Source organism: Opisthocomus hoazin, chromosome 3, assembly GCF_030867145.1.
Source record: "Opisthocomus hoazin isolate bOpiHoa1 chromosome 3, bOpiHoa1.hap1, whole genome shotgun sequence".
NCBI lineage: Eukaryota > Metazoa > Chordata > Aves > Opisthocomiformes > Opisthocomidae > Opisthocomus > Opisthocomus hoazin.
In genome coordinates, this window is record NC_134416.1 from 108,716,854 (window position 1) to 108,742,195 (window position 25,342).

A 25,342-nucleotide genomic window follows, 5' to 3' on the forward strand; every position below is an offset into this window, starting at 1 on the left:
TCTACACAGCTTTTAAGCTTAAGGTGTCAGGTATCTAAATGGAGAAAAAGTGTTTGAGTAACGGGCTTACTATAAACACACACCATCTTGCTAGTTTGAAGCTGCTGGTAGAAATCCTACCACGAAAGACAGAGGCAATGAGGGCCTTCACTCTCCAAGAGATCTAACCCAACTCTAGAACGCACACCACAGAATTCCCATCTGGTAACAGCATGTACTTGAGGAGCCCTATTGACTTCTCAAATTCTCCAGATTTCTAACAAAGACTATGAGGCTACAGGTTCAAACAATAAAATTATTCAAACTAACTAATACTGAACAACAACAAGGTTGAATATAGTTTACAAGCTTAATTTGACTATTTGATGAGGCAGATGGGGGATTCTCAGAACTAAGTAATACCCTCTTCTCCCCCCAAAATCAGACTTCCAATGCTGACAGTTAACAAAAAAAATTAAAAACTATTCAGATTTTAGTTCCTGCAGTCTACGTAGGATGGCGTGACATATTAGAAAGAAGCACCTAATGAGAGCTGATGATCTTACTCGTGTCGTATTTAACTATTTAACGTGTGGCTGTACAGAAGCAGAACCAGATTATTCTTGGAGGTGCACATTAAAGGATGAGGGCAATGGAAACAAATTGTAACAGAGGAAATTCAGATTAGATATTAGGTTAAAAAAATAAAATTCACAATACACTAGTCCAGCACTGGAATAAGCATCCCCAAAAGGTGTGGAATCTCCATCCTTGGAGATATTCTGAACAAGACCTGAGCAACCTTCAAGAGTATATCTGAATGTCTGTTGAGAAGGAAAAAATAAGACCGTAATCACAAGACTGAATCACATAATTTTTTTGAATAACCAAATACAACCCCGTGTATTCTGTTCATTGCACTACCTGCTAGATCTTGGTAATTATTATAAAGCTAGGTAAAGAACAGGGACATATTTTTCTGTTAAATATGAATAATAAATATTTATATATTTATATATTTATATATTTAACATACATTTATTTAACAATTATTTATATTTAATATAAATTTATTTAATAATAAATTTATTTAACAATAAGAATAAATATATAAATATTTTCTGTGACCTGCTATCACATTAGTCTAATGAAGTCAAAAGGCATCTTTCTTCATCAGACAGTTCCAAAAAAATCATACTGAGCAATGGTCCAGGCCACATTTTGCTGGGTCTGAATTATAAACTTCCTGGCTGAAGTAAAGTTTCCAGTCAGTTACTTCCATCTTATCACCCGCAGGGACACAGCTGCCAACACGAGTGAAGACGGCTAAGGGAAATCTCCATTAAAAAAGCCTCCGTATCAGCTTAGTTGAGATATAAAGCAGCAATCTTTCTACTAGTATAAAACAGGTTCTGAGGTTTTTATGTTCATAGATTATGAAATGCCTGCATTTGAAGAAGCTGCTTAGTGACACTGCTTGATTCTACAAGGGGGGTAGCAGACTGGTACATTGCGTAGGAATTACAAGTACCTAAGAGATCGTTAATTAGGGGACCTCAGGGTTATCTCTGCATTGCTACTCATTGTAATAAGGGCTTTTGCTCACTGAAGAAACCACTTCTTTATTACTCTCCACCACTTTACCAGATGTTTCTAGCAGTGGGGAGAAAAAAAAAAAAAAGTCTTTTCAAAAATACATCTAGGGCACGCTTCTGTAAGCAGCAGTGCCAGTTTAAAGATCCCCTCTGCCCAGTGCCCGCTGGTTTCAGCCCCTGCGCAGCCGCTCTTAGTGGGCTGGCATAAATTAAAGGGTATGGACAGGAACAAGCAGCCCAAACCACGGAATGGTAAGAGAGACAGACAGAAGGAAAAAAAGACATTGTGCAAGCAGGTGTAGGAAGCACTTCTATGTAATGTTTAACCACAGTACTAAACGGGGACAAAAGTATAGCTCGCTTGGGCTAGGCTGCCTAACAGACACGTGCGGCTGTAGTTCTCCTTGCCCTCAAAGCAGCAGTACAGACTGCAGATTCTGAAGAAGCTGCACGCAACAGACGGACTGAGACTGCAGAAGACAATTTAGCAAGGCACAGGAAAAACAAGCTAAACACTTTTTAGAGAGAGAAATCCATTCTTTCTGACAGGACCTTCCCCACCTTTGCAAGGGTTCAGTACAGGGAACCTGAGGATATTCCTGAAACCTACTTCCAAAAATTTTAAGTCTAAAATAGTTTCCTTTTTACAGCTTTACAGAACTTCATAGCCTGGACAATGCAAGAAAAAAAAAATTGCAATGTGTTTGTGAAACCTTCTATCTTAAAATCCATTCACATTGAATCTTTCCAGGAGACAGCTCAGCTTGACACATGTAAAATTAAAAAATCTCTCTGGTCATATGCTACTCTATGGGCAATTGCAACAAAAGCAAAGAAAAAAACCCAGGAAAAGACCACCACAAAACAAAAGAACCCCAAGCCTTTTTTGCTAAAAAAGAAACAACAAAAAAACCCTCTCTGTACTTCTCTTTTTTCCACAAAGTCCCTTCTGCGAACTCGACTTTCAGATGCAAGAGAAAATCCAGAGTTTGTGCTGCAGACGTTTAGCAAGGAATCACCTGAGCCCACCTCTGTTCTCTTCCTCACTTGAGCAGGACACTGCAGGAAGACACTGCTAATAACCAGCCTCCGCAGTTCTTCACTGTCAGCACACGCAGGCATTCAGGGAGGCACGGCCGTCGGCACGGGGCTCGGTGGGAAGAGCAGAGGTTGCCAGAAGGAAGTGTTTGGAGGGCACATTACCAGAGCTGGGCTCTGTGTACGTGGCTGAAACATAAGCTGCCTTTCTGCAAGCAAGCTCTTCTAATAGGGATCCAGTTTATTTATTTATTCAGAAGCAGATGGCATCCTCTCAAGACATTATGCAGAACATGACACACAAAACAAGTATTTTCATCTGAGCATATTTTTTCTAATCAACTCCCTGCTATTCAGCATTAAATGACTAAGAAAAATGTGGTCTCCAGAGTCTGGTAATACTCGAGGCTAACTCAAGCTAACTCAGGATGTAGCATTAAGTGATGAAATGTAATGACTTGTAATGCACTGGAGTGCAGACGAGATGACCTCACTGTCTTCTGTTATATAAAAAAAAGCATTCCAGCTGGGGGGGGGGTGTGGGGATCACAAACTGCAGCCTCCGTGCTGATCTGATGGACAAACCTTGATTTAAGTCAGAAGTGCCTAATGCAACTTTGTATTTATACAAAGGAAAACAAGAGGCAAGAAATCCTGTCATGAAGTGTGTCAGTAACACTGCCATGCAATCACTGTATTGTCGGGTCTGTATGACACTGCTGATAGGTTTCATATTTCGTTTTTATGCAGTTCCTCCTGGATCATGACCTTTGATCTCCATTCACTGCAAAGCCTAAGCAACACTACAAAGACTTGTGGAAGGATAGCGTGTTAAAGAAAATGTTATTGGTACATGCAGACAAAACATAATTTAGAAGGAAGCTAAATATTACCAAATACTCCCCCCTCCCCTGACCCTCTACTCCACACTTCAACTCTGAAGACCACTGTGTGCCACCTGTAGTAGATACTCCATGGTTTCCTTTTCGTAGGGAACTCGTACATATCCAAGTGTGTTGATGTACAGAGGTTCATTTACCACACAATAGTGCGATGCAGTACCCCAAAACTCAGTCATCCTCTCATTACATCCTCATACAGCACACAATTAAAATGTAAGGAACTCCCACAAACTAACGTGATTTTAGAATTTTCTGCATGGAGAACGTGGATGGTCCTAATATTTTCCAATCATTTAACAATTTACTGGTTTTGTTTTTAAATAAGAGCATGCTGAAAGAATACTAGTACTAACTCCAGGAATTTGTATGTTACGCACTGTACCAGGGTGGTCCAAATTCAGCAGTCATTGCATTTACATCCAACTTTTAAGGTCCCTTTCCCCTCCTGCCAGTGTTTCCAGCTTCTATTCAACGCCTTCCCTGCACCCCCACCCCGCCCCCCCCAAGACTATCACCTTCCACACCCTGTGTAAGGAGGTCCTTCCCCCTCCTCTCCCAATATCCCTGCCTCCCATTCCTTCCACCGACAACCTGCTCCTGCAGGCACCATCCCAAGACTGCCACACCATCGCTCGAGAGGGGACGGGCCTGGGAGAGCTGCTGCTGCCAGCGGCCTCCCTCCCATGAGCAGGAGCTGCAAGCCTGGCTCTCCCGGAGGCAGGGGAAGGGAAGGACTTCAGGACCTGGACTGCATTTGCTGCTCACATGGTTCTCCCTCTCCTTTGGGAATGGGCAGCAGACTCCACAGACAGATCATCTGGGACCCACTCCACCCGTGACCTGCCTGTTGGGATCAGCTACGATCTGCCAAATTAACTGCATCTCAAGGAGACTTGCACCCAAAGTTCTCGTGATCAAGCATGATAAAAGTATACAAAATCATAGTTGTATTAGTAAGAAAATTTGATATCCTCTTTCTCTTCTTGTATTTATAAATACAAATTGAATAGGTAAATAGAAAACAGTTTTAGTGTGAATACTCCATTTCTTACTGATGACTTACTGTCACTTTACTTTGTTGTGCCTGAACATGGGTAAGACTGAAAAAGCAAAACTCAGGTTTCATTTAAATGTGTAATTCTTACCTTTAGAGGAGTCTGGGCCTTCAGAAGATTAGCCTGTATCACTACTTTTCCCCTCCCTGCTACATCCAGAATGGTGGAAAAGCTTAACAGGTACGCAAATATCACTGGAGGTTGGTGAGCACAGTTGAAACTTCAATTTTTCATGTTTGTGTAATTTTTCCTGTTTAGTTTTTCATGCTGAAGTGGATGCCCAGACGATTTCCAAGCATTGCCAGCCAGTCTGGTTTTGTGTTCTCTCTCCCCTTTTGGGCATGTATAGCTGAGATGATGACCGAGAAACCGAAGCTCTAACAGCTCCATGTGAAGAAGCTGCCAAGCTCCAATCTTCCTCTTTTGTCTGGCTCTCCCACAGCTAACCCTATGGAAATCCAGCCAACTAGCAGAGCAGCACTAGGTGAAAACCTAGCAAACTAGCTAGTAAGAAAGAACTATTTGGATCCTTCTGTACCTCTCTTACCTTTTTCCTAAAAAACCCCAAACTCTGAATGTGCATCTCATGAGATACTAAGATTTTTAAAAATCATTTACTCCCTCTCCCCCTTACCTACTAGACCTGAGAAATGCTAAAATGATGGTAGTCACATTTTGGCTTTAGTTATTTAGTTCCTCCCTGATGAGAACAAAAGCTAGTTGGGATCCCTGTGCAAATTAGGGAGCTTACAATTCACCATGGTTATGAAAATGCAGAAGTGGAGGAAGGCTTTACTTCCCCCATTAAGAGAAGAACAGAGTATGCTCTCATTCTCATCCCTTCCTCTGATGGGCTTTACCCTAACTAACTGTAGATAAAAGTTTCTTCCCATAAATGTAGATACACTGTGAACAAAATTTCAATTGTATATTTTTCTTCATAATTCTTCAGCTTGTTACACATTTTTTAAAATATACAAATTAATTTAAAACAAATCAACTAAATTCTTCAGCATTACAAACTGTATCACTGCAATGGTATTGTATTTAATTTGTTGATTTAAGCAAAACAGTCATCCCACAGTATCTAACTGATGTAAACGAGACCGATTTGAGGTACAACAAACATTGGGCAGAGCACTTACAGGATCTCATAGCAATTTCTGCAACATCTAAATGCAAAAACATCAAACACCAAATCAATTTACCTACTCAACCTCACCCTGTACAAAAAGTTTTTACTCCTTCTAAGTGAAGCCGCAGTACAATTAGAGCGGAATTACCAGAATACCTGTGAAAACTGGACACATACCAAGGAACTCACCGACCTATAAACGAGGTCTGTAAAAGCACACAACGATCACACCAATAACACTCTGCAACCAACAGAATTCCTCTGTAACCGCTGAGGATTGCCAGGGATGCCGGAGTATCCCGGTTTTCATCCAAAGGCTCCCAACAGCCTCCCCCAGGGCCGTCCCTAACCCTGGCACCATGCTGCCAGACTCACCCCTGTGCTGATCCCCCTCCCTGGGCTGGCCTGGGCGAGGGTGCCAGGATCACGGCAGGGCTCAGGCGGGGACCACATACAACGCGGGAGGGTGAAGTGCTTTGGAGAAAATTTAAAAATCAGCACATAAAAGACTGAAACACTTGAAAATGCGATCATCGAGTTTAACTAAGTAGTTGGAAGAGCATAGCAATAGCTTATTCTTATGCTCGCTAAATATTAAAATATTAGACAAAATTGCAGTGAAAGTATAGAGACGTTAATGCCAGGTCAACTACAGACCCACTGAGTGACTTTTATACAGATTTATCCTGAAATAAATTTTATTTAGTATTACCCCTCCCCTTTTTAACCTGAACATATGTAACTACCTGGCCTATTTGTATTACATTACCCTACTAGGTTTGTAATTTATAACACACAGTAGTGCAGTAATAATTTCTTCATATTACACTTTTAACTGAAAAGAATCTAGAGAGATGTATTACTTTCACAGGGACGTAACTTTCACCTGCTACAATCTAAAACAAATATAAATTAGTTATCAGACTTCATACCAGGAATTCGAAAATAGAAAACAAAATATTTTTTTAAAAGCGATGAATAAATCCAACTCTATTATAAGAATTTGCTGTCCTTTCAAAAAGAAAGGTTACATAATTGCAATTATGTCTTTTATTACTTTGTTAAACAAATTTGTGTATTATTGATATGCATAAAACTTTCAATAGAGCAGAGTGCTCCTCAACATTTCATGCATCAATCACTAATCTGCTAATCTACTCATATATCTTATTCAATTATAGGATGACATTTCAAATTGGACTACACCAACAAAACAGTCACCCTTAACTATGACATGATATAACAAGAGGAATAATAATTTTTTGAAGATGACCAATGTGCCAGAGTAAAATTTAATACTAGAATAGAAAGGACTTAGGAGCAAAATATCTTAACACACCATTGTAACAAGTCCATTTTCTTCCTCAAAGTGTCACAAGCAGCCAAAAAATAAAGATCAGTTAGAGATACTGATTGGTTTGGGTTCTATTACTTTACCATAAGACTGAGAGCTCAACTTTTAATGTTAGCTAGCTACGTCTGCGTTTGGAAATGGAAATCAAAAGAAATCAGACTTCCAAAAACGTAGAGCATCAACACTTCCCCATGAAGTCAATAAACACAATAGGTATCTAAACTGTCAATTGAAAAAAACAATTTTAAAAATCCTATCTTTGATTTGCCATGTGTCTAAAAGGCACTTATGCTTAAACAATTTTACCCATTGCTTTCAAAGCTCACTAAACATAATATGCTTGTTGCTATTTCCTTTTACTTTATGGTGTCTAAAGGGTTGATGAATCTAGCATTTCACAAGGAGAAAGAAAACCTTTGAAATAAACATTTCCTGTGATTCTTAAAAGCAGAAACATCAAGTAGAACTAAATGAAGTTCAGAGAACCCTCATTACAGAGTACTTATTCCAGAATAGGTCCTGCATCCAGACCCATAGTTTGGGCAGCCACTGCATTTACTATCATCACTGTCTTCTACTACATCATCATTTGAGAAAACCCATTGTCTCACTGTATAGGTATCACAAAATACATATTTTTTTAGTAATGGTAAGGTTAATTATTTATTTTTACCTATTTTTAATGGAAAACTTCCACTTCCTACACAGACATGAGATAAGCAATACGTCTAAATTTCTTTTTTCTCCATCTCACATATTTAAAAAGAGTTTTTGCTGCTCCATTGCTTGTGATCAGAAAGGTAATTTCGAAAAACACTCCCCCAACCTGACTGACTATATAGGACCCAAGAAAGTTGATGGAACAAAAAGCACTGTTCATGCGCAAAGCAAAGAAACAAGAAAACAAAATGGCTCACCAGCTGTCAGCAATGGTAATCAAAGATGTAACTTGTGTTTTGTATAAACTTTTAAATATTTAGAACAGGTTTTCAAACTAATTGCCTACACGTGCACACAAAGTAAAAACAGATGATTCTCTGAAGAATGCAGAATAATCTGCTATCCTTTGTATTCAGAAATTAAAACAGAAAATCACAAAACACACAGTAAATTGTCTGAAATGCCCGTTATTACCATATTAAGTTTTCCTACTTGTACTAATGTAAGAAAAGAACCTATCTTTGAATTCTTTGATGGAAGGCTGTTGCCCTGCACTGCCACAAATACATCTGCACGCAATCACCAACTTTCAGAGAAGCCCTAGCAAGTTATTCTTTCCCTATGCTGGAAATGATTTTTAAATTATCTATGTCAATAAAATGTTATGCCTGGTAAAATAAGAATTAGCTTTGCATTTACAGTTGCTTTCAACTCATTCCTGTATTTCTCAAAAGTGCCCACTGAATCTGAAATCTCTCCAGAAAACCAAAGGATGAGGGAGAATACAACGGAACAAATCTGTTCACACTGGAGGGGTTTTTGAGCTGACTATCCCAAAACAAAAAAGGATAAATGAAAATCACTGTTCTTTATTTACAGTACCTAATTTTTTTTGTTTTTTTTTTTTCCAAAATGATTATTTTATATAGTTCTCTAAGTATTTTTTAAAGGATGTCATATATGGATCTAGAGTAGAGAAAGGTTCTTCACAGTAAGGACCTCAGTAGGACACAGACCAGAGCTCCACCTTCTTACTGCTTTTCCAGTGCCTATCCTAATACCCTAACAGGGCAACGATTAGAATCTCCAAATAGCTGCACAGTATAAAAGTAATTTCATAAATAAGAGAATTGATTATTCCATAAAGAATAATGGCTAACAATGCAGAAAGAGGTATAAAAATCCCTGAATTACAATTTTCAGATACGTCACAAAGTTTCCTGACTTCTAAAATGCGAAACTTACATTCTTTGTAAAACTATGCAGTTCCTATACATACAATTTATTGCTATTATCCTTATAAATGCCTACAATTCTTTTCACTTGTCATTATCTCATCATCTCTTGGACTCAGACATGTTTTAGCAAACAGTTCTCAGGACTAAATGGAAGCAGTATCAAAAGCTGTTCTCTTTCTGTTTTGAATTTGACACCCTTTGACTTCTTTAAAAGTCCCCTTGTCTTTTTCATTCAATTCCAGAACAGAAACTTCCAACTACATCAGTCATTATTTCACCCTGTCGGTAATTTTTCTTCTCTAAAATAATCATGTGCAATCATTTCAGTGTTCCCTTCAGATACATGATTTTTTAATTATTATTATTTTATATCCTCTTTGTTCCCGTTGTATCAGCTTTGATCAGTGGCTTGGCCTAGATTCTCCAACTGTGTATGCACTGGAAGCTCCCTTGGCGACGTCTCACAAGGAACCAGCCTGAGCAGGCGGCCAGCCAGTTTCTCCACTCCCTCTCGTTCTAGCCTGTCTTCAAAACAATCCAGCAACCCAAGCTGAAATTTGAGGGACAGCAGCACTAACACACGGAAGACGCTACGCTAGCCAACACGTTATTCACGGATTCATTATACACCAAGCTTGACTGAAGAGTAGTGACAAATGTGTGCGACAGAGAAACTTTGAGAACTGCTTGAGTTCAGCATTAGGCCAAGGCTTCTGGGAGCTGCCCTCCGCAGGGTCAGGTACTCCTGTCTGCACCCCAGGTCAAACCCTCCGTTTAGGAGCCAGCAAGGAGAACGCTCAGCTCCCGCTGTTCACCACTTCGCTTAGCCTCCCGCTTTAGATACGTCCCTCTGAAGTTTCTATTTCCTTAAGGAATAAATAACTAAGTGTTTCGCTGCAAGTTTTGCACCTCTGCTGCTCGCTGTAATTTCTGTTTTGAAAGATCACTAATAAATATAAATAAGCACAGATCCGATTACAGAATCTTCTGCCATCCCACTATTACCCTTCTGACACAACTACAATGAACCATTAGGCCTACACTGTTTTCCATCTTCCCAGCCCATTTCTTAGCAGCTTCTTGTGCCAGAAAGCACAGCTACTCACTTGCTTTAGTTCTCCCTTTCAATGAATATTTCCAGAGAAAACAAATGGCAATCTGCACATCCTTATCCACTGTTTAACTGAGATGTTCAAAGAACTCTTAATACAATGGTACGGATGCTCGCTCTCCTCCTCTTCTTCCATGTTAAATCTTAGAACTTCACAGTTTTCAGATATGTTCAAACATAGAATATTCTAGTTCAAAGCACTAGTGTTTATGATTTGCCTTTGTTTCTTAAAGGCATCTAAAATGTAATAAACGTTAAGACATTTTAAATTAAAAATACTAAATAAAAAACAAAAGCTTTTTTAAAATTTAATTTTTAAAAATTGCATACAGTATCACAAATGTACAGCTTCTGTATTTAGTTTCTTTAAAATAATTGTACTTTGCTGTATTAGCAATAACTCACAGCAGCAGTTTTGGATCATGATTATGCCAGTTTGAGTACTGTGACTTCTCTGGCTGGGTAGGGAGTACAGCTATCCCGGGGCAATACAGGATCCGGCTATTTCATTAGGTTATGAAAAAACGTATTTTTGAAATCACCTGTAAAATGCAAAGCTGTTACCAGCTGTTATACAAGCAGCTAGCTTTAAGAAAAAATCAAAAAATAAAAAAAATTAAATCTCAGTTTTGCATCTTCTTGAATCCAACAATTTTCTCTCTTTCATAAGCACTGATGGAAAAAAACCTCTAATTGTTTATTTACTCATTCTTTCTATATTTTATCCCACCTGTAACAGTCTCCCTACAAAGATGTTTTCTCGACTGAAGATTTAACTGTACTCTCACCATAGCCTCTTTTTATTTTAAGTAGATAATGTGATCTAGGCATATCTTCCCTGAACCATGTAACAATTGGATTGGCCAGTTTTTTATGGATTTTTGTATCAACCTCTTAAGATTAATCTTCTTTTCAAGAGAATACAGATTCATAATGACAGTTTCCATAACAAACACACATTCCATCCACATCACAGCCTTAGCAGACATGGGAGATGTAATTTTTTAAAAAAATGGAGACACCAAGAGACAAGAAAAGTTGCTGGTTACTCTGCCAGCCACAACTGCATAAGGCACCACATCAGTGTTTCCAATTGCGCTTCACGTTTCTGCTGTATTATCAAAAGCTGTTCTGAAGTTCTCCAATTTGGACAATGGTGGGAGAAAAAAATATATCTAGCTCAACACTTTTGTTCTATCCTTCAGTCTGGTGATCTTCATCACGTCTCTCTCTGCATAGACGCATACTACGTAGGTTGAAAGTGAGTCTTGGAAACAACCTTTGCTGCATTGTGCTTCATCCTTCCCAAGTTTTGACACAGCAGGTATGACAAATGGGTCCTCAGAAATCGCTTTTGTCTCATATGGTACAAGTACTGTAGGAGGACGTAACGGCTGAGTAGTCAAGAGAGTGAGACTCCAGATCCTCAGTCCGTGTAAGCTGAAGAACTGTACAGCCATGAGCATTAGCTTCACCAGTGGGCCTGCAGGTGTAATATCAGTTTCAGTGAAAATAACAGTTTTTCTGTCAACTTAGGTTGAGGATTTTATGTCCAAACTGAATATTTCCTGAGAACTTTCTCCCCCCTCACCTTTTTTAAAATGCGTTATATCCAGAGCTCACATTGAAGGTTTTCCAGGGACAGAATTAAAACAAGGAAACAGCATGTCTCTGTGTCCCTCCCCGGGGACACATCCTCTCCCTCGCTGTCACTTCCAGAAGGCTGATAAAAATAAGCCTGTCCTTAAAGGAGCAGTTGGTTAGGCCATATTATTACCTGGCGCCGGGGAAGCGAGGGAAAGGAATGGGACCACTCTTTTCAAAGTAGCCACCTTTTACATCAGCTTAGCTGTATCAGAAGTCGACGCTGACGTAGCATCCAACCGAGGCATCTCTGTTCTGAGCAGTGGAGGATGGCAGAAGGCAGAGAAAGCAAGAAACCAGTCACTTGTGCCTTACGGTCACAGGAAGACAGCCTCAAAACTCCAGCAAACCCTGCACTTAAATCCTGCTTTATTATTAAGATAATCTATCGACATATGCCAATATGGCTTGGAAAATGAGGGATTTTCCCAAGAAGTTCTCCGTCTTGGAGCACCACGTCAAGTCACAATAATCCGTACCAGAAACTGCACACGCAGTGGGGTTGGAGGAGACAAACAGCACAGTGTGGGGTAACAGATCCATTTTCCACGTAAGAGAGACCATCCAGCCTACCACATCACTTACCACTTTTGCATTTATATTAAGCCAGAAAAAGAAGCCGCCAACAATCAGGAATATTATTTAAGAGTAAAGAAGCTGAAGAACTTGAAAATGACTTAACAGTAATACAGGTGGAAAATTTGATGGCAGGTTAAAATGTTGCAGTACAGTACATAAGCGAAATAATAATGTGAGCTCTTAAAGAACAGAATCTAAATGAAATGCAATTTCTGAAGGAAAAAAAACAACAAAGGTGTCTTTAAGGTTGATTAAATGAAAACTGTTTTACTCTTTACTCTTAGTGATTTACTAAATGCATACACAATAGAAAAGATACAAAATTACACACTGCTGCATTTGATGAAGGTGTTTAACCAGTAATTTCAGAAGTTAGGCAGACTTTCCGAAGGACTTTAACCCGTTTCATAGGCTTTTGTTTGCACTAATAAAATACTTGGTTGCTTTCCAGATCACTCAGCAGAGATCAAGCCACCATCCAAGTGCAACGTACAAACACACTGAAAAAGGAAGTTCCTGTCTTAGGGCTTTTTTTGGAATCACATTTTACTACTTAATCAAACAAAAAATAAACAAAAGGAGGGCTCAAAGCTGCTTCTGTCCTTCCAGGCTGCTAAAAAGAAATCTGAAAAACTGTTAACACATCACCCCAACTCTCCTTTAGTTGTACTGTCCACTCTAATTCACACAGCAACGAACTTCTGCAACTCTCCTCTTGATTCTGATTTTTGAGAGGGTCATATGCATTGCTTGTGATGTCCACCTAGACAACTACTGTGGTTCACACCCAGCACACCTTCGTCAACCGCTGTGCTCTCCCCACGGCCTCCTGAGGGTGGCCTAGTGAATTGTGCTGGTGACAGGGGACTGTTCCTCATGTAAAGCCCAACAGACAGGCACATACAGGGAGAGAGAAGCAAGAAACTGGGAGAATTTGGGAGGGAAGTGGCTGAGCTCCCCTCGCCCCAAGGAACAGGGAGAGGCTGCACTCCTTTCAGCTTGGCTAGGTATTGTACTGAGAACGTACGTTTCTCCCCGGTTCCAGCTGCCTCCATAAGCACTTCTACGCTTGCTTGGTTCATGTTGAGACTAAAGGTATCAGACACTTAACCAAACAACAGACACTGTTTTCCTTGGGTGTTAGAATGGATTTTTGGTTTTCTGAACCTGTGGATTTTAATCCCATAAGCTGCTTTGGGTAAGGGAGGGAACAGGTAACAAACAGAACTTCAGTCATTTCTTTTCCTGATGCCTGGCTTTTCTTTTGGTGCTAATAACATGGTTTTGAGATAAACCCAGCACCATTATCCAACTGAAGAAAAATCAGCAGACACCCTTGTTCCTTGTAGGCTGATACACCGCAATCATCTTTACGCTGTCAGCCAGCCTACTGCTCCTGCAAGTGACAGATCCGAGCTAACATGTGCAAGGACGGAGATGCTAGTGCCGCTGTGCACACTGGTAGTGCCTGTCTGTCCAGCAAGTGGTGTCATTCACTGCATTTCCTGTATTTATTCTCTTCCCGTACACCAGCCACCAGCCTGCCTTATTCTAATTATAACAACGTATGCAGCTAGATGTGCTTTTCTTGCCCATTTTATACTTGGTGCATTGCATGCCTTTCCGCCCAAAATCTCCCTTCTTGTGGCATTTATTCTCAATTACATCCACATGTTAAACATTGTTAGCTGAACAAAAACTGTAGCAACTGTTGGGTGACCCAGAAACCAAAAAATACAGCAAGGCAACTAGAATTTGCCAAGCAATGGTATTCACCTGGTTTACGGTCAAGTTTTGCAGAAGGTAAACAATCAATGCAGTCTTTCAGTCCTTTCTAAAACTGCAGGACAACTCTCTAGCCTTGTGTGACTGACAGATTAGATTCCTTTTACAGTTTCACTTCTTGTGTAGTCTATTAAGTAGAACTTCCTTGGGTATTATGAGTGTACTACGTCTAAAACATTTGCAATAAAATTTCAGAGCTGTTCAATTTTGATGAAGGAAGCTTTCGGAAACTTGAAAGGTGTCAGAATCTATTGCCAGACATGAGACCGCTTTTCGCCTTGCCTAGTTTTGAGTAATATGCATTGCTTGTAGGTGCCATTAACATCTTTTTCACAACATTCCAGTTCTTTGGTGGCATTTTTCTGATTCACTCACCCATTTCAGGATTGCTTCTATCAACTTTTAGTAAGAGCTGATGATCATCGCATATTTCAAAAAACCAGAACCACAGCAACGCTCATTCAGTGACCCATTCCCACTTCTTCCACGTATCACCCTTCTTAGACTTCTACGCAGTATATTACTCCATTGACCCTGTTTTCAAGGCCAAGCCTTCAAAATATGAACATTCAATACAACGGTTTTCTTTGTTAAAAAATATACTTTGGACAGCAGCTAGATTTTAGTGTGCTGAAACCACCAACTCCCAGAGCAAACATTACTGTTATTTTATTCCCCCGGTACCGCTGCATATTTGTATAAATATTTGTTGGTTGCCTTTTCTGAGAGTGTAGGAACTTTGGAGCAAGAACAGCATCATGGCAGTTTGTGTCATGAAAAGCATGACGAGGTGCTACAATACTACTACTATGTCCTAGTAATTGCAGTCATGGGATTTTCCTATGCATAGAATTGTTTTCCTAAGTGTGCACTCTCATTATAAAAATGAAATTTAGAAAAAGCAAATCAAGGCTGGAGAAAACAAACAAACAACAGACTAAATGTTGAAGAGTTTCACTATCCAGAACTAGGATTGAAAAACCAATATGAGTCACACAATTTAAAAGCAGTCATAGCAATAATCTCAAAATCAGAAACATTGTTTTCACATTAAAATTTTAAATGATCTTTCCAATATTACTTTAAAAAAAATCACATTCTAAATCAGCATTAATTTAAAAAGCTGTCAAAAATTTTTTTGAAGTGTAATATGTATTTTTCTAGATTATTCCAAAATTATACCTTCCAATTAGTGATTTCTGTTTTGATTAACCGGGTTTTTTCCAACAAAAATGTTTTGATAAAAAATTCCTAAACCAGCTCAAGTAAAAAGTGATTTTTCAAAACATGCTTTTGTCTTCCTGACAGCATCCTCCATGTGGACGTAGGAACTCTTAAAATTAACAGAAAGTGTATGCGGAGGATGTGGGAAGTTTAGAAAGAGTGCTCCAAATGCCAGATCCATCATCTGTATTATTGCTATGTCAGATCCGGTGTGTTTGAAGAGCCAGCGATGAGGGTATGAATTTGATGGCATTTCTGTACAACGAACACATCTCATGATGTACGATTCCGAGGTGATGTTGAAAATGTGATGAGCTGTCCATTTAAGACAGAAGGAATGTCCTGAGTAAGGAGTGAAATGCGATCCAGGACTGTGACGAGCCCATGCAGGGGAGGGAGGGAAGCAAGCATCGATTTACTACATTTTAATGAATAGCAGCATGAAGTTAAAAATAAAAACAGCAAGCAGAAGAGTGAGGCTTTAATGAAGAGACAGAGAATGTGTCAGCTTGGGAAGCTCCAAGGCCAGGCTAGCTCTAGGTGACAGGGCTGCCTTTCTTGGCTTCTCTACAAATAAAGGTCCACTCTGGCCAGGCAGAATGGCTGAGTTGGAGCCTGGGCTTCTGTGACAAAGATATCTGTCCACGAAATCCTAAAAAGCTAGGAAAAGAGACTGATGTCAGATATAAATGCAAAGCATTTTGCTTTTGCAATTTTCTTTCGAAGTTTTACAATCAGAGAATTCCTGCACGATTTGAATGCTATCCCCAAAAGTGTGGCACATGAGCATAACTGCCTGCAAAGCCATAATAAATTTGGATATTTAGCATCTGTTTCCCAGCAGAGTGCACAGCTCAGCTTGGGGATTGGCAGCGGCATATCAGGACAGAGAGGGAAAGCCTCAGTTCATGTTCTAATATCCCTCCGGCAGCAGACAGAAAGCGGAAACATACTATGTATTTTTGGGCAACCACGTATTGTGACTATCTCCTTGGCTCTCTTTTTTTTGATCAACACCTTAAGATCTTGTGAAAGTGTAAGTGTGAGAAAAATCTCATATTGCCATCATCTCTAGGGTCAGTCAACAGCTTTCAGTGTTAGCTGCCCAGACAAATGCCTAAGAAGAGCTGAGGGAGGCGGTGGCCGTTGAGGAAATTGTAACATCTCAGTGAAACAGATAAACACACCTCAGAGGTAATACTTTATGTGTCACTACCGTTCCTGGGCAGGTCTTTCCAACTCGACGTGATGCCCTGTAACTGCGCCCTCACAGTACCACTGTTACCAGTGTGAAAGGTTAGTGGGAATGACTTAATAATCATTTGCGGTTACTGATATACCCGAGCAGGTCCTCTGTGTCCCCAGGCTTTTCTGAACGCCATGAGCCAAAACAACAGGACACCGAAGACAGCGCTTAGCAATCACTTCACTAGGAATACCACCACACTCCAAACCATGTCTTAATTCTCACAAAACCATCACGTGCACAAACACACTCCTCTTCCTCACCTACTCCAAAAACTCCTATACTGGCATCTCTTGCATTTTCCCCTCCAGCTTTGTTTACATCCTCTGAGATTTGCATTCCTTCTTTAGCCCATGCAAAGGAAGAGATCTTCCTGGCATCCCTGCGTGCATTACCATGGTTACCTAGTTCATCTGCAGCAAGGTGGGTTGGTCCATGGCCTGACACCGCAGCTCCAGGTGCATACTCCTCCCCTGTCCACTGCTTTTCAACCTCTCTCGCTGCAGCTGCTTTTTCAGAAAATCTGAATGCAAGCAACAGTGGAGCACCCAACACAAACTCTCCCAAAGTCTTCAACACATTTTTTTCCCTATACAGTTTGTCTTTAAGTGTGTTTTTTGGAAGGCCAAGTCCTTCGTTTGCAAGCAATTTTTCCAGCAAGCCTTCATCAACAGCACACCTGCAGATTTCACCTGCTGCATTTCATTTGAGGACGCAGTATTACACTTGGAAATCTAGCCTCAAAAGCATGCTTAGGAGAACACCTGTAACTACACAACCACCCGGGTCTGTCAGGGAAGAACAAAGTTTTGAGACACGAGAATAAGGATCATGAACTCTTAAATGAGGGTCTCGGGGGGTGGGAAACAAACTGCTTGCTCCCACAAAAGCACGTTACATTTCCTTGGTATCACAAATTTTACAGTACAAGTTGAATAAACTGTCGTCTACTGAGATATTAGCAAGCCAGGCATCAAATCTAAATAAGCTCTCAGTATCAAATGAGGTATAAACAACAAAATATTGATAAAATATAATGAAGAGAGAATTCAGTCCAGGCAGAAGGCATACGTATCTCCACAACTGGCTTAAATTTTCAGCGAAACAAAACTTATTAACTTTGGTTTTTTAAGCAACATCACTCTCACAGGTTTTTTTCCAGGCAATGTTTATACCAAAATAGAAATGCAGACTATTACAAAGAATGCCTGCTCACATAGTTCATTTGGTCCCGTAATTTATGTTTCTCATATTCATACCAAATTTGACCTATTTAAATAAATTTAAAGCAATGACATAATCTCTGGAAATGGTACACTGAATATGTGTACCACACAACGTCAAGGCAAACACAGATGTATCTTATGGTGACTCTGAAAACACAAATACAATGAATCTCTGCAAGGAAAGCAAAAGCTGGCAAAATTCGAAATGGCTTTGTAGTCATATTGTTATGTAAAATGAAGTTGTGTGAAGTTCTCCAGACTTGATTTAACATGGCTGAAACAGAGTGGGTAATTTGTTTGCATCTGAACGGCAAAAAAGATCAGTCAAATGGAAAATCAACACAAAAATGACCGACTCGTACACGTACCTTTTCCATTTATAGTTAACGCTGATGCAATTGTGGCTGTTACTGGCACTGGCAATTGTGGCACTAATGGATGTATCCTTGGTCGGCTCCCCATCCTAGCACGCTCTGCACCAGGTCCTAATAAAGCTCCCACTGGTTTTTCTGCTGCTACTTCTGGTGCTACAGAGTCTTCTTGATCCTGCTCTATATGGTCCATTTTATCCGGGCTTTCATTCTGGAAGCCATCAACTGTTGTCTGGTTCTTAATTGGACTTTTGGGCACTAGGATTTTAATGCCTGATTTTGCAAGGTCCATGTTTTTCCTTCCAGAAAGAGATGGTGAGTTGTTTTTTCGGAACTTCTGGGTGGCAGAAAAGAGTTGATTATTTTTTGACTCATGGTCTTTACCCATAACTAAAGATTTAGTGGATGTCTTTGAAAAAGAACTATTGGTAGATCTAGAAATTTGTTTTCTGGCATTATTTGGAGAGGTCCTGTTTGTCCTGGTCAATGTGCTTTCTTTCTGCTTTTCATTGTGGCGTCTGTTAAATTCATGTATATATTCCTCACAATTAACAAGGTGCTGTTCTGGCTCCCAAGTATCATCTTCACTGTCATATCCTTTCCATCGCACCAAATACTCTGTTTTTCCCTTCTTGTTTTTCCTCTTGTCAACAATTCTCTCTACCTGTTAAAAGGAAAATTAAACATTAGACATGGGCAGATATACAACTCAGGTGAGCGACTTGCATGCAAATAATTTCAGGGTAGATAGATTTTAAAACACTCTTGTAGTTCTTCTGTGTTGTAGCTCTATACCTTACAGTCTTTCACTGCTGACTGGAAATCCCTCTCTTTAAACTTCAGATTGTTAATTCCATCTCGTAAAAGATGTCCTAAAATACAGGAATTGTTCTTCAGTAAGTTTTTTGCATGCACAAGAATCTAAGTATGACACATTACAGTCGACAATCAGCACTGGGCCCAGCGAAGTCTGGACACCAGCTTCAACGTGGATAGGATTTCTATCTCTGATTAGATAGGTCCTGTTTAAATATGTGATACAGAGTGTTTACCTTACAAAACTTCCCAATTTGATACTGTTTGAATAATTTGCTTACTTAGCATAAAGCATACGGGGGAGCCACGTACTTTCAGTGAGCCATCCTCTAGTTACCAGGGAGAATACGGGACAGCTCAGAAACTGGGGCAAATACAGAAGACTTTTTTTTAGAGGCTGCTGTTCTTGTGAAAACAGAGAACTTGTTTTGGCCAGAGTCTTTGATACACATACTTGAACAAATTACCATGCCTCACTTCTCTGCAAATAAAGATGGTATTTATGTCACAAGCATTAAGCATGCACATGCTCCAACTGCGCGCGGGACCCGGAGGCTAGAGGAATTCTGGCACCAGGAAAAAGCAGACAGGGCAGACAGCAGCAGCTGCAGGGACAGCGGCTCATGCCTCACACCAAACCTCCTGCCAGTCATCCTAGTCCTGCAGAAAGGGAATTCTTTTACAGAAAGAGAGATGCAAGTGCAAGGCTAGTCTCGGGATTTCCCCTTTTTATTTAATTTTTCCTACTCAGTCTGATCCTTCTGGTAAATCCTCCAGCCCACTACATTCCAGTTATGGGACCAATACAGCTTGCTTCCCCATCTCTAGCTTCCTTTTGGTTATTAAAAAACCAAAAAAGGCAGGAGGGGGGAAGGATGGCACTATTATTTATTAATTTAACTTCTGGCCCCTCAGGAGCAAAGACCACGCACGCAAGCTAAGATCACACATACGTAGGAGCACCTCTGAAGACCAGTAACCTTTACTGGAGTGGCATTAACCGAATGGAACATCTACAGAACAGTTTGGAAGGAAAATATGGATATGTATGGTATCCATATATATGGTATACATCTACGGTATACGATTCATTACTGCATCCTATGACTTGACAACAGATTCTCTTAAGAGTGCACCACAGTTTGTTATGTGGCATGTTATCAGATTCTCACTGGAAGATCTCCACTACTAGCAAGGTATTTTTATTTTATAGCAGGAAATCTTTGTAACAAACAGCATTGATTACTGGGCACAAAGTTCTACTAATGTCTTTTAATACTAAAAGGCCACCCTTTAAAGAAATGCCCTTTTCAAGTAGGAAACCATCCCTCATCCAAAAAAACAGGTACCTTGCAGAGGTATCAGATGAACTCTAGAACAGCAGACGCAAAAATCCACTCCCAACCTGATGAATTATAGAGCAAACAGAAATGCATAAAGAAAACTGTTATATTTAGCTGTACTGCCCACCTGCAACAAAGCCGACTTTAACATTGCTCTTTTTGATTAAAAGAAGACTTTTTTCCTGACCCTTTAATTCTTCTTGAAGACATTTCTATTTTATTTACAACACAAAAATGATAGCAATTAACCTGTGATCCACAATTTATCATGTGGCTTCAGAGCTTTAGTGAGGGACTTTGGGGACTGCCTCCGCTTGATTAGTCCAACTCCCCTAGGACCACTTGAAAAACCGCTCAGGAATATTCTGCTTCAATGCTTTTGCTGGTGATAATAGCTATGTACGTGTTTCTCATCCAGATTTGGGAAGAGGAAACTGAAATGCTTCCACAATGTACAGAGGGTTTAGGTATAGAACGGGAATATTATTCATCCTGAACTAGCAGCATATTTAAACTCGATTTCATGGCAAAACAGAGACCTCAAACTTGTACTTCTCCTCTTTTCCTACTGAAAAAGAAAGCTTGCCCAGGTCATCCGTTTCTACTTTGATAGACAGCAATGACATGAAATATAATGCAAGACATCTCAAATTCTTATGTTAGAAGATACTAACAACTTACATCCAAGTATTAAAATGAAAAAAGAACGTGACGGGGTGGGGGAAAAAAGTCTACGTTCCTGCTTCCCAACGCATCAGCTACAGTGCCACATGATGATACAGCCAACCTGTCGGAACAGCCAGGTCACATCCACACGGGCAGGATTGCTTCCCTCCCGTTATCGTTACCCTGGAGTTGAGCAGGCGCTTTTCTGACCTTATGCCAAGTTAGTTCAGAGAGTTCAAAACTGGCAGAGTGCCCCTAGACACCAGGGTAAGGGTAAGACCACGTCTTTAGCCACGACCATGCCAGAAATGCTGGTGACAACTAGTTCATGCCGACTACCACTTCTACAGCGTCCAATGCCTTCTGCCACAGGGTAATACTCAATTTCAGTAATTAAAAGGTTCTGTAGTGCCAGGATTTGCTGCTAATGTTTAGTTTTGAAGTGTTGTGGAACAATTAAAAGAAAAAAGAAAATGATATAAAAAGGAAAGATAAAACAAATGTGAGGGAAAGTTATCAGGCAAACCATCTGGGTGGCAAAAGGTAACATCTCCCAGTTTTTTTAGCATGCTAAGTTATCATTTTCCCTACACAAGGTACTGATCAATGACATTCAAAAAAATTCTGCCAGCAGAAAAACTGACAGAAAAACAACGCACACTCAGAGGTATGATCCAACAGTGGAGTGCCCAAATTATAATCCCCCACACCATATTTATACCTGAGACTTTCCATCTGTAAAATGGTAGATTTCCCTTCCTTCCATGAATGTGTTATTGTTTTCTTTCTCTCCCTGCAGAGCAGATGCTTTGATTTCAATTGCTTTTATTAGCAAAGCATCCTGCACTTACACGTGTTCAAAAAAAGGACAAGAACAAGCTAAGGTTGCAGCCCAAGGTGCTGCTTGGCAGGTGGAAACGGCAACGCTGCAACTGCTCCTGCCCGCCCTGTGCTCCAGACAGCAGCTCCTCCCCATCTGTCAGCACAGCTGCTTCTGTAATCGTTCCCTAACGTAGTTCTGTCAAAGTGACCTGGTTCAGATATTAAGAATACCTGATCTAATGTAGGCATCCCGAAATGACTGCTTTGGAGAGCAGCCACGTGTGCAGTATTTTCTGACACATCTAAGAGGACTGCAACTTTCAGCAGGGGACAACAAACACCTACGGGCAGGACAGGTACAGTAACCTCTTCGTTCTGCTGTGGTCGCAAAAAGGACACGCAATCTTAATCTGCAATGGAAGATCTTTAGTTCAGGTCAATAAAAGTAACTCGAAATTCAAAAGGATGTTCTCAGTCTAAAGCATTGTAATTTGGGCACATTTGTAAACTCTGTATAAGGCATACTCTGTCTGTGTACGTGTATACATATACACATTATATATATATATAAAGATCATAATTTAATTTAACAGAAGATTAGAAGAGCTTAAACTGAAGGTACAGCTACAAATAAACCCATAAGGAGGCATATAAATATTCAATGAGCGCTGCCTTGTTTATCATAAATCCATTTTCCATTCCCATCATGTTCCTCTCTGTCCTCACATTCATGTCAGGCTAAATTAATTTAAAGTTAACAGAACACAATATTTGACTTCATACTCTGCTGTCTGTAAAATACAGGAGAAGGCCCTGTCCTGTTAGCTGAAGGCTGTGTTTACGTTAGGCTTTCGGTTCAGAGCAATAGCACAATTTAGGAGCAGACCCTTCTCCTCGTCACACTGTCGCCTCTTACTGTGCAATGGTTTTGTTCACAGACCAGTCTCTGCAGACGTGATGTGGACTCTATGGAGAAATACAAACGGGAAATGAAATGCGCCAACGCAATGGTGTTCTCTGTCACGCTTCAGCCCCTAAGGGGGGGCACGCAGGTCCAAGCAAGTAACAGCTCTGAACAGTTTCAACGCACGTTGTGGCGTGGATATTTGATCCTTAGAGGGTCCACTAAATCTAGTCCAAAATAAAAGTGCTGCACAGCAGAATATGTAGAGGTGGGAGTCATGGCACCAGCTGCTTCACTTTACTGATTTTCTCCAGCTGAGCCAAATTGCTACTGTAGACATTCCCCAATTCAGACTGAAGCTGGAATAAATGCAGGTCTTGCACACGTACGTACTGCGTGTGACCAGTTACCCTTGGTTAAACTGGAAACTGTTCCATGTACAAATGGGACCTAAATGATCATCCATAAGTAATCAGCAATGTTTATGAATGATTATATCCTCTATGTATTAAAATCCTGCAGAAGTCAATGATAAATAGTACTCAAATACTTCTTAGTGCAAATAAAATAAATGCATTCTACTCTACATTGAAAAATGCAAGTAATATACAGCAGCATACAACACATGAAAACAGTTAAGTGCCAAGTTTTGCTTTAAGTAAAAGGAGAAAATAGTTTTGGGAAGACAAGTTATTCAAAGACAAATTTGATGAGGATGTCAAAATACACCTGAAGGTCTGCAAAATGTGCACTAAAATCTTCAGCATACACATTTTATTAGAAAATATATAATTTCCAATAGTACGTCTTTACGCCAGTTCAAAGCATTGCTCACTGCAGTTAGCACCAGCAGGTAAATTCTGAAAACAGCTTAACCCACACATGTTCAGAATGCCAAAACCACTGTATCGTATGGTTTAAGTTCCAATAACGTCATTAAAAAATTTACACTAGGGTACCGTATAAATGCTAGAGCTCATCTTCACTGCAGCTCCATGTTACTCCATTCATGTTAGCCTGGGAGCAAATGTAAGCCTGCCACCACATGCTCCTGGAGCTGACTGATCTGATTAGCAGGACAGAGTGATTGGATTAACGGTGGATGAACTGTTGTAAACTGAGCCACTGCATCCTTATGGTGCGACTGGCCAGAGTGTCTATACGGCACAGGACTCTGGCTATGGTGACGACTGTATTACATACGTACTGCTCTGGAAGCCAGAGCTGCACAAAATAAGAACAGGTCAGGTGTGGGCAGATTATTGCCTTTCTGTCCAATTAGCTACAGCAGATGACACAGCTTTTCTGTTACGTTTGTGACAGCATGGGGATGAAGGATGATACCTGATCTGGACCAATGCCTGCCAGTACAGGGCTCACCCACTCGACCATTTTCTGGCAGTTGGGACTGGCCAGATGAGTCCACATGGGATCATCGCTTTACAACCTGCAGCCCCTCCCTGCCTCCTTTCGAGGAAGCAGTGCGTGCAGTGAAGCTGGAACACCTTCACGTGTATGAACAGGAATCACGCCAACGGCCAATACACTTCCTGTGGTCAACCCTCCTTCTAAAAATTAAACAACTGTGTTAAAACAAATACTAGGATTTCTCTTTTTCCCAAGCTTTATTTTAATCAAAGACTACCCATTCTTTAAGGATTCCTGGACACAAGTCATGCAAGACCTAACTTTGTGGCTACACGCAACATTCAGTTAATATACTGGCCTACAGGTCATAATTAAAGTTTTAATTCACGCTCTGTATACATTTCTCATCAAGTTGCCTATAAAAATAGAAGTGTCTCAGTCAAGCTTGTAATTTATCATCAACTTTATGACTTATATCCTTCCATAGTCTTAACAAAGACAATAGATAGAATAATTTAATCACCACATTCTTATCAACACCAGCGGTTCCAGGGAATCACAGCTGTGGCACGTACCACGCCTGGCTGCACAGCCACCTCCTGAAAAGCCACTTTAGGAAGTTTTATGCCTCATACTTGCATTCAATGAACTGACTTTCACCATACCTGCAACTCCTCTATGATCTATTGAAAAATACAGCTCGCAATCAGAAAAACGATCTTACTAAGCAGTCTTTTCCATAGAGGACACCAGGGAAACAGGTGGGGACAGAGAGCCTGTGACACAGTCACTTTGCTTCAGAGTATTAACTGGAGAAACAGTTTGCTTGAGATTTACTTCTTCACAAGTCACCACTGATGACTGATGCTAAAATGTCAGCATCACAGATCCTTCCATATACAATTTACACAGAAATAATCACAGCAAATTGTGGTGCAAGTTACAGCCTACTGCAGAATTTATCAGCTACTTTACCCTAATTATAGTTCTCTGGCTATTGCAGAAATGGTTGGAAAATCTTACTCCCATCAACTCACTGTTCATAACTGTTCTAACCTTTTAATTACAAAGAAGTAAGCCAGACTGAAGACACTTTCTGTTTTGCACAAGAGCAGAATGAACATACATGAAAAGCTGTTAACATCTACACAAACACTGAATATAAACGAATACTTGCAACAAGGTATTCTTACCAAACATGCACCGTTCTCCTCCTTTTGAAATAAGAACAAGTAGCATCAAATAGGCTTATCTTCAACGGAAATGGCCCTAATCAGAAGC

At 40.2% G+C, this 25,342-nt stretch overlaps 1 protein-coding gene across 2 annotated transcripts in view; it reads right to left on the reverse strand.

Annotated features, from left to right (window-relative positions):
* Positions 1-25,342, reverse strand: part of CDYL (chromodomain Y like) — a 103,281-nt gene that overhangs the window by 38,826 nt on the left and 39,113 nt on the right. The window contains exon 2 of one of the 2 annotated variants that reach the window (XM_075417204.1): positions 18,140-18,806. The exons of the other annotated variant lie outside the window; for it this stretch is intronic. Coding sequence (XP_075273319.1) covers positions 18,140-18,806 — 667 coding nt within the window. The remainder of the gene's footprint in view (positions 1-18,139; positions 18,807-25,342) is intronic. 2 annotated transcript variants of the gene reach the window in all.